This window comes from Barbus barbus, assembly GCF_936440315.1.
Source record: "Barbus barbus genome assembly, chromosome: 47".
Classification (NCBI taxonomy): Eukaryota; Metazoa; Chordata; class Actinopteri; order Cypriniformes; family Cyprinidae; genus Barbus; species Barbus barbus.
In genome coordinates this window covers 22,793,775-22,804,882 of record NC_136725.1, presented here as the reverse complement: position 1 = coordinate 22,804,882, position 11,108 = coordinate 22,793,775, and the positions used below count along the sequence as shown (strand labels likewise).

At 34.5% G+C, this 11,108-nt stretch overlaps 1 protein-coding gene across 1 annotated transcript in view; it reads left to right on the top strand.

The window, feature by feature from the left end:
* The window catches only part of LOC306865753 (contactin-associated protein-like 4), a gene marked incomplete at its 5' end in the record, with an annotated part of 151,290 nt that overhangs the window by 134,831 nt on the left and 5,351 nt on the right, over window positions 1–11,108 (top strand). The window contains 4 exons of the mRNA XM_079410522.1: window positions 1,341–1,474; window positions 3,556–3,643; window positions 9,021–9,239; window positions 10,239–10,310. Coding sequence (XP_079266648.1) covers window positions 1,341–1,474; window positions 3,556–3,643; window positions 9,021–9,239; window positions 10,239–10,310 — 513 coding nt within the window. The remainder of the gene's footprint in view (window positions 1–1,340; window positions 1,475–3,555; window positions 3,644–9,020; window positions 9,240–10,238; window positions 10,311–11,108) is intronic.

The following is an 11,108-nucleotide window of genomic DNA, read 5'->3' as shown; positions in this document are numbered from 1 at the left end:
GTGTCACGAGCGCACAGCAGCAGAGTTTCATTCTGAGAGAAAACGGCGGAAAAGATGGGAGGTTTTAAAAGAGTGCTGAGGGAATTATACAAATGAATATATCAGTGAATTAATTATATGAATGTACCTCTGAAGGATCTGACTGTCTTCTGAAACGATTCGATGGCATTTTGTTTTCATCTTAGCTCCATATAAGACCTAAAGTAAGTGTTCTTAAACACAATACTGCTTTGTTCGCGGACTTCACGTGAATCAGCTGTAATTCAGCGTTTCCATATAAAGCGCCACCTGCTGTCAGAGACTGGATTTACAGACACTTATTTACATCCAGCCTGTGTGCAGTTTCTGTCTGGCCAAAAAACGGACCAAATTTGCATGCCCTGCTGTAAATTTTAACCGGTTGATGAAAAACAAGCTTGTGTGGATTCTACACATTTAAACAATTCAGTTTACCTTTATATGAAACTTTTTCAAAGCTTTATTTGAACATTTACATTATTTATTTGAACATGCTATTAAACTGGTGTCAGTCAAGTTGTCATTTAAAATCCAGACCTCATTGGTAATGTTATTGTTTTAGTGATTATGCAAACAAAAAGTCATTTTATTTGCTGTTTGTTGATTTTTAAGTATAAAATTTGGTGAAGTGATTTATGTATCGGTACTTTTTGAACATCTCCAGCACATTTTAACAATACCGTGATAATACTGATAACCGTGATAATTTTGGTCACTATAATCGTGATGAGAAATTTTCATACCGTTACATCTCTAGTTTGCACGGTGAGGAAGCGGCAGACAGCGTGTGGAGTTAATACCTGCTAGTGCAATTAAGCAAAAAGTCCAGAACAGCCTCCAGAACCCCGCCGGCCACTCTGACAGCTTCCTGTTCCCGTTGCATGTGATTTTTAATTATTTCTCAGTGTCCATATGCATTAATTAACAGGACAGTTCACCTGAAAATTGCAAGCAAAAGCCAACTGATCCATTAGTGCAGAAACAAACATGCCAGCAGCCACATAGCATCACGCTATGTTTGTCACGTGCAAAACGCACTTATATTTACTTGACAACATGTTAAAAAGTAGTCTCAGCTTTGTGAAGAATGATGAAGTTCACCGGAGGTGATATATACACATGCAAAAATTTGTTTTTTAATTTATTTCCGTGTCTTGTTTTGTTTCATAGAGTTTCAATCCTCTTAAGATAAAGCTTTGTAGTTGCGAAACACATTGGCTTCTGTCACATGTTGATGTTCCTGTTCATGTTTACTGCGGTTAAACGGTGACTTTTTACAGTATTAAAGCCTGTTGAGAAATCCAATGCTCTTTGTTCTAAAGGACACTTGGATGTCAAGTACAAACTGCAGTACAACAGAGACGCAGAGGTTTTCCGAGCCAGCGGCAGGAATCTGGCCAATGGGCAGCTGCACCGCGTGAGCATCCAGAGACTGGCGGACACGCTCAGTATTCAGGTACTGGGACGCCTCTCGTTCTGCATTAAAGCAGAGCGTTGTTAAATGCACACTAAATGGGGGGTACTTGAGAAGGGGTTAAAGGGACATTCTGCCCATTCTCTACATATAGCATCTCTGACATGATGTTGATTTCCATGAGAAATGTGTTTGCAAAAACCCACTGCAAATTTAAAATATTTACAGCAAGATACTACAAGCAGAAGCATCAGTTTTCAGACTGTTTTGCCTCTAATTGTCAGCTTTCAGACAGGTGTTATTTTAGTACCATTTAGATACTATTATAGTTTGTCTGGTAACACATTACAGTAAGGTCTCATTTGTTAACATTAGTTACTGCATGACCTAACAATGAACAATACATTTTTACAGCATTTATAAACCTTTATTAATGTTAGTTAATAAAAATGTTCATCTTCATGTTAGTTGGAAGTGCATGAACTAATGTTAACAGATGCAACTTTTGATCTTATTAATGTATTAGTAAATGTTGAACTTTAACTGTTTAATAAATGCTATATATGTATTGTTCATTTGAACTAATATAGTTAACTAATGTTAACAAATGAAACTTTATTGTAAAGTGTTACCATTTTTCTTAGTATTTTGAATTATTTGTATTTATTTAATTTTAATTAGTTAATTTAAGTTAATGTTTTTGCAATTTAGTTGTTTTTTCGTAATTTTATGTTTTTAAATGTGTATATAATTTTTACAAATTATATTGTATATTATATATAATGAATTGTAATTTTATTTTGTAATATATATAACAAATTCTTACAGCTTGTATATAATATATATTATATTATATACATTGTATATATATATTATAGTATATAATATATATATGATTTATTTTAGTATGTCAAGTTAAATGTTGCTTTGGCAACTTACTGAAATTAAGTTTATAAAAAAACGTTTATGTTTATTATATTTTGTTCTATTTCAGTAATCATATTTTATTTCAAGTAACAAATATTTTTTATGCTTTTAGTTTTCAATTTGACTATAATAACTCTGCTTCAGGCTAGTGGAAAATGCATATTTAAGTGTTTGTTTAATAGCACTTGATCTATTTGTTTCTGTAGATTTCAGTTGCAATATATATCTTTAAGGGACATTTTCTCAAAACGAGTTTGTTTCTCCACTTCAATTGTACTTACATGCACCAATGTTTACAGTTTTATTCATATCTATATTCTGAATGTTTTTACTGAGGAGTTTGTTCATATATCATTCACATGTATTTTTTTATAACATTTTAATCCTAAAAACATGGTGAAAGGTGTTTTTTCTGACAATTTTCTGATTTATGGCTTGATTAAAAAGAGAAATCCAAAATCCCCTCTGTACAAACCTTGAACTCTAATATATCAACAAGAATTTTGACTTGATCCCGTGCTCAGATTTATTCAAATTAGTGCATATTTATTTAGATAATGCATCATTTGCATATTTAACATTCCAGAAAACATAATACTGAATACAAAATAATTGTCTTAATGTACTGAGATTAATCACCTGGGGAAAGTATGGTGATTATCAAAATTGTGCCCTTAACCTGTAGTGTCTTGCCTTAAACAGCTGTAGCAAAGAAGTAAGTCTATAAATAAATTGATCATTTCCAGGAATATTCCTTTAAACCCTTTCTGAAAGGCTACAACATGCATCAAAATATTAAACAGAACACCCTTGACAAGCCATGCATATATTGATGAATTTGAAATCAAGTTTTTGATCACATTTTGAATTTGATATTGAGTGTCCAGGTGAAATATCAATCGGTCTGATGCATGACACGCACTGGTCAATAACGGTCAATTGGCTGATTACGGCGGACCAAACCTATTAGTCTGAACCTCTGCAAAAAGCACATTTTGAATGCAAACACATGGCAGAACCAAAGAGCGGCTGCAGTCTGAAAGCATGCAGTGACATGTTTTAAAATTGCTTTGAAGATAAGTTTTAATTAAAACGCTTGCAGATGAATATGTCCTTGCTATGAACAAACATGATGCTGCCAAGCTTTTACTGTCCTCTTTTCTAAAATGTTAACTGTCTTCTTGCATTTTTTGTAGGTCAATCAGCATGCAAAGGAATATTTCAATCTAACATCGGACACGGAATTCAACGCCATCAAATCGATTGTCTTAGGAAACGTGATCGGTGAGTAAAATCATTGTAAACCGTCAGCTGGAGATTTCCACGGAAAAACTGAGATTGCCTGGATTTCGATATAAATTTTCTGTTTATGCTCAGCTTGAATATTTGAATTTGAACTTCTAATTTTGAAACTATTCAAAATAAATTTAATTGACATATAGTGATGATTTTTGAAGCAAATTTTTACAAATTTAAGCTTACATTTTTCATAATAAATGAGCAAAAACCGTGCTCATTTGACGAGCAGCTCTAATCTATTTTGAACCTCAAGTGTTTTTGCATTAAAGAGGAAATGTCTCTGAATCACAGTCGAGTTCTGACCTCGATGACATGCAGATGGTCAGTTAAGTGGCCATTATTGTATTTATTTTAGAGGTTTTCTAAGCATCACGGATGCTGAAATGTCTGGAGGAAGCAGAAGCATCAGGAGCTTGTTTGTGCAGTCAGGCGAACTCTTCAATCTGAGTGAATAGAGTACAGTTTGTCCTATTTACTTCATATAAGACTAATATTGACTTTACATCTTATTATTGTTGTCTGGGAGGACAGCAAATGGGTCAGTTGGATTTTTTATGTCTATAAATAGGACCCGCAGCAGCTTTCTAATCATAAAACCTGAATAGATGAATAAAACATTTAGTAAATAAATAATACAGCAGAAGTTTGAAAATATGAAGCTTGCAGGGTGAATCTCTTGGAGATATTTTGTATTTAAAAAGTCTATTATTAGGATGTTTATTGGATGGTTTATTAGGATGCTTATTTTTGCATTGTGACTTTTTTCATTACAATTTAGCATAATTTGCAACTAAATTCTTATTATTTCAATGCAAAATATTTTGCATGTGTGTGAAATTCATTTGCAAAAACAGATTTTTTTTTATTTTCAGAAATATATATATTTTTTTTTTTTTATTGTGCATTCCAAGTAATATCAATATCAAACTGCAGTTGGGTTGTTTTGTTTAAGTAATAACTAAGGTAACTTCCAAAATGAAAGTTCATTGAAAAAATGTTTTTTATATATTTGTTTGTTTTATAGCTAAAGCAGACACCTCCAATAGTTGTTGTTTGGCAAAAGCAGATACCTCCACATTTCATGTTTTAGAGTTAAAAAAAACACTTGTTTAATCTTTGTAATCTCCTCAGATGATAATGTAGATGCCTGACAAAGGTTGTTGTTTTTGTGATCATAGATTATATGGATGTGACTACACGCAATACATGGAGTTTTTCCCTCACCATTGTAATGCGCTGCTTTTGCAAGGCTCCGTGAATACGTTTCAGCTTTTATTTTCCTTTTACGCCCTGAAAAAGATCTCACAGGTTCATCAAGTTCGTCGAAATTATCCATCCTCGATCACTTTTAGTCAACTTTGACGAAACGCCTCTCAGCTAGCACATCTTTTCAAAGTGAAAGTATCCTTGTCATCTGACCTGAATACAGCATGCTGATTCGCTAAAATTGACTTATCGGCTTCAGATCAAAAACAACAAGGGCGCTTGTCGGCTTCTGCAGTAAAACGTGAACTCATGATGCCTTGGAAGCGGACAATACCAGCTTTTTTAACAAAACGTGTTTAGGGTTCAGATCGCGCTATATGTGGAGAATAACGCGTGGCAATCAGCTCATTTTTTTTAAAAAGTGGCATTTATCGGTTTTTGCAAATAAACTCTTCACATATATATACACACACGTTTTTTCCCCATATGGTACAGTTGTAAGCAAAAATAGCATTGTAATAATTTACGTCTTTTTTTATCATTATTTTAATGATAATTTTTGCTCAAGAATAGTTTTTTAACGGCATGATAAAAAAATCATAATGGTCCAATTTTTTGCACAACTATATTTACTTTGACTTTTGGGAATTATCTTTTGGTAAGATTTACTGGCAGGGTTTCCAGATATTAAGAAGGTGAGAAGCTTTTTATGATTGTATATGATCAGTCAGCTCTTTTTTATATAATTCTATCTCCCCAGCAGTCATTTCTAGTTACCCAGAGAGCCTCATGAGCCAAATTAGGCTGGTTCATTCTCATTGTAATGTCATATACAGCTCGAGGATGGCTGTGTTTTATGGAGGGAAACATTCTCATGGGGCTGCGTTTGTGTCCATACGACCTTTCATATGAACATGTGACATGAAACGCATTCGCTGTAACTCTTCAGATAGTGTGTCACTGACAGCGGGCTGTGTTATTTCCAGCAAACACTATCGATCACAGCCAGAAAATCGACTTGTAATGAATACTAAATCAAATGTGAAACCTGCAGTGCTCCTGAATATTAATATTAGACCAGCTCAGAACTGAAATGATGGAAATCAAGCAGGAGAACAAGATCATCAAGTGCATCTCAATATAGAGACAGCAAATACTGAGACCATTCATATTCTTTTTTCACTGTAACCTTATAAAGCTTGACACATAAAAAATAGTCTAAAACCTTTTTTAAAATGGAACAGTTTATTGAACCATCTGTTAAAATTAGCATATTTCACTTTTATGGCTCATTTAATCTGATATAGTGAGAATATGGAGTAAAAAACTGAGCAAAAATATGCAATTTGGTGCAGATGCTGATATTTATATAGACAAAAATAGATTAAATTCTGATACTTGTACCTCCGGTTTCACAGACAAGGCTTAAGCCTAGTCCCAGACTAAAGTGTAAGTCTGAGCTGTTTTAACTGAAAGAAACTTGCACTGACTGATCTTAAAATATATCAGTGCATATGTTTTGTCTCAAGACGCACACCAGTAATTTTTTTTTCTAAGGCATGTTAATAAAAATTACTTAAATTTCCTAATTGAACAATTGCCTAATCCTGGTTTAGTCTAAGCCCTGTCTGTGAAACCGGGCCCCAATGTAAATCAGTGAGCTCTTTATAACAGTACAGCAGATACCTAAATAAAATGATCTAAATATCACTCTGTATCTCCAATAATATGTTTTAGTAAAATGAGATTTAAATGATGCAAACGTATAATCCAATGCTGAGTGGGAGATGAAGAAATAAACGCTCCTCAGAAGATGTGAGATGTTTTGGAGGCTTGGGAAGATCATTCCTCCACTGAGGAACATTGACAGTAAAGCTTCTAGAAACAAACATTCCTCAAAAGATCCTGATGATCAGATTTGAGACGCACTGATTTTTCTAAAAAATGATTGGTGGAGAATCAAGTAAAGCTGAGCTGCTTCAGTCCAGCGAGTGTTCATCTGGAAATATTACTATAGTTATTCTAATGTTTACTTGATAAAAATCAGTTTGGATTTGACAGCAAAAAGACACGTGAAGCACCAGCTGAAGGGGGACATTTGTTCAATTGCATAAAAGAGCTTTGACTTGACAAAAGTGTCTAAACTATCAATCAGACATCAAAAGGCATGGAGTGGATCATCCTAAAAACTTAATGTTGAATTCAAAAATGTTCATGCACATGTTATTTGTCAACTACATCATGTTTTTTTTTCTTCCTGTGGGCCATTGAGCCGCCTGTGGCTCCGTGTCTGAATAAAAGCACTTTCATCAGGCTCGATGTGTTCAGTTCACTGCCGTTGATGTGGAATGGAATGTAGCGTGCGGAATGGAGCGCATGGTTTTGTGTTCAGTCGCCGCTTTCCATTTACGTTTGAAGTGAGACTGGCATCTCGTTGCAGAGAGTGTGAGGCAACATGCTGTGAAGAATATTAACATTGCTCAACAGTTGCTCTTCTGAGCTTAATGGAAATCTTGTGTGTCGGTTAAGCTTGTTTCAGATGTGTCTCCTGAATTTTCTTAGAAGAAATCAGTGAATAGTTGGCATTCAGTCTATAAAATGAATGAGGAAGTGGCTTATATCATTTGTTCTTGGGAGAATTTGATGAGAAACGTTTGAGTTCATAATGAGATCTCTGACTTTTGATTGCAGATCTCTTCTGAAACTCTAGAGGAGATGTGTGTGATCATCAGAGTCTTTTTCTCAGGAGAAACATCTGAGAAGCAGGAAACTTAACCAAACATTAACATTAGATCTCCATTCATTTGTTATCCTGGAAAAACCATTGAGATTTGTTTGTGATCTATCACTTTATATTGCAAAGTATAGTATTTTCAGAAATCTTAGGCTAGTTTTAAACAGTAGTTATGTTTCCATCACCCTGTTTTATGCACATTTTGAAGTATCGCATCAGAAACAAGTGACAATTTTTTTTATTTTTAATTTTAACAAAAGTTTTGACGCTCACTTGAGGTGGTTTTTGACTTGTGTAAAAAAGAGTCAATGCTAATAATGGGAGATGGAAACGCATCTACCGAATAAATTCCTCCATGCACATCAAAAAATCATTTGACTTTGCACGATGCTATGTCATAACTGGACTAACCAGCAGAATGACCGCATTTATTGTGTTTTGTCTGCTCGCTCTGAGGTGCAAGTTTTATTATACACTCTAAAAAATGTATAAAAAGTGCTGGGTAAAATATGGACAAACCCAGAGATTGGGTTGTTTTCTACCAACAGTTGGGTTAAATGTTTAACCAATTAGTTAAACTAACCAATTAATCAGTGCCAATTTATCAGGAAGTGATGATTTTCTTCTCTTTGACTCATTGAATGGAAACGGTGCTTTATTCACAAATGTTTTATGCAATATTCCAGTTTTGTGCGTTAAATTTGCAACTTTGGATGGAAACAGCTATTGATGTCTCTACCAAAACTCAAGAGGAAACACACGTGAGATTGAGGGGGGGGGTGCAGAACACTTCAAAAATCCATTAGATCTCCTTTTAATTGCTATCCTGGAGAAACAACTTGATTTAAACTTATTTTTGAGATCTGTTGCTATATATTGCAGTTTATAGTAACATGGTAAATCTAACAGTTTGAGATCTCTACTGAAAATTTTAGAGGGGACATATGTGAGAGAAACTAGTTTTTTTCTTAGGAGAAGCATCTAACATTTCTATTAGATCTCCATTTAATTTCTGTCCAGGACAAACCATTGAGATAATTTGAAGATCTATGACTTTTTATTGCAGATTATTCTATCTTGGTAAATCTGAGGCCAGTTTGAGATATTGAGATCTTTTCAACTTGAACATTTCCATTTGATGTCCATTTAATTGTTATCCAGGAGAAACAAATGAGATAATTTGGGGAACTGTGACTTTTGATTGCATACTTTGGTATATTTGTGCATCTGAGCCTAGTTGAAAATATTGACATCTCTTCTTAAACTCTAGAGGACACGTGTGAGATAACAGGGGTTTTTTTTTTCCTCAGGACAAACATCTGAGAAGCACAAAAGTCTCCATTCACTCTCCTAATTGCAGTTTTGGAGGAGATGTAATTGAGATCTCATTGAAAACTCAAATGCACCTCTTCTTATTTGCAGAGTCAGGTGAAGTGGATCCAGAGATCGCCCGTCTGAATGCTCTGGGCTTCACCGGATGTTTGTCTGTGGTCCAGTTTAACTCCATCTCTCCGCTGAAGGCGGCTCTGCTGTATCCAGACACCAGTCCTGTCATCGTCACTGGGCCACTGAGCGAATCCAGCTGTGGCTCATCTTTAGCGACAAACCCCTATGCCGCTGAGACCACGCATTCTCTCACAGGTAACGCCATAAAAACTGACGCCCACTTCCTTCACTGGTTTAGTTATAATATGCAACAGTTGGGTTCATGAAGTAAAAATCCCTTTCCCTTTCTTCACAGGTGAACTGATTTTTACCAATAACTTATAAACATTTAAAGACAGATGTATTGTGAGCTACCAGGTTGTTAATCGATGGTATATGCTTTTGTTGAAGCTCTCAGTTCAAATTATTTCAGCTTTTTTTAATCGACTGATAATCCTTGTATCAGAACCTAAATCTATCAAGAGCCTTAGCCAATGGATATATCAAATAGTTTATATATAGTATAAACTATTATATATAGTATATATTGTAAAGAAGACAAAAACTGCATTGCATCACTTTTTTGAAACAATTTGTTTCTTGTTAATGCATGGGTTAACATAAATCTGATCTATCTATCTATCTATCTATCTATCTATCTATCTATCTATCTATCTATCTATCTATCTATCTTTATGTATATTATTATTCAAATTATTGTAATATATTATTCTTTATTAAATGCATTTTATTGAATATTAAATATATAAGGAAATGTATTGTCCTTGCATAAGGGGAGCAACAGTTCTTAAGTAGGTAAAGTAAGTTATCTAGTTGCTTTAATGAAAACATTTATAGGCATCTGTATCTTCTTCAGACTTTGTTTTCCAAACTTCTCTCTAGTTTGTAGAGTTTTTCTGTGCAGATTCCTCCTCAAAGTCGAATTTCAGCAAACTTTGGTCGCCGGCTCACTGAATCCAGCCGCAGTGCTAATTAAATTAGAGCAATAATGATGGTAATGGCTGATCACTGTATTAATCTGCGTGAGAAAGACCTTCATTTGCATAATAATTTCTGGATTGCCTCTGCGTTTGTGTTGCATCGCTCCTTCATCGAGCGGCTGAGGCGTATTCAATGAGCCGCGACCTGCGAGAGATAAGCGCTTCAGTCCTGCTGATGATCTGTCTGTCTGTCCGTTTCTCTTCTCTGCTGTAGATCATGTGGGTACAGTAGGTACGGGTGAGCCTATAGTCAATGCTATCAACAGCGACTCAGCTTTGATCGGAGGTAAATGGATGTTGTAGTGCATTACAGAAATATTCAATTTCTCATCTTTTCTCATTTCATTCATCATTATTTGCTGCTTTCAGCTCATATTTACTTTGTCTTGCTCTAGGAATCCCTTAAATGAATAATTTTCTCAAATAATCATTTACTCTTTGCAAAATGTTTTGACTTTATGTACTTTGTGGACGACAAAAGGAGTTGTTTACCCCCTTTTTTCATTCAGTGAGACTGTTGAACTACAAAAATGCAGCATAAAAGTGAAAAACATTGTGAAATCTTCAGTAAAAAATTTAATTTTAGCATTTCAAGTTTTAGAAAATGGAACTTAAATTTACTGGAAAAAATGTACTGACAGCTGCCATAAAGACACACAAATACAAAACACTATCATGGTAACACATACAACACTATAATAAAGCAATAAACACTATTTTAACAACATAAGGTGTAGCATAAAACCCTTATGTAAATAAATGATAAAAAACAATTACTTAAAGAGTTACTCCACACCAAAATGAAAATGTTGTCATTAATCACTTACCCCCATGTCAGTCCAAACCCATAAAAGCTTCTTTCATCTTCGGGAATACTATTTAAGATATTTTGGATGAAAACCGGGAGGCTTGTGACTGTCCCATTGGCTGCCAAGTAAATACCACTGTCAAGGCCCAGAAAAGTATGAAAGACATCATCAAAATACTCCATCTGCCATCATGGTTCAACCGTAACATTATGAAGCTACGAGAATACTTTTTGAAAACAAAAATAACGACTTTATTGAGTAAAGTCATTATTTTT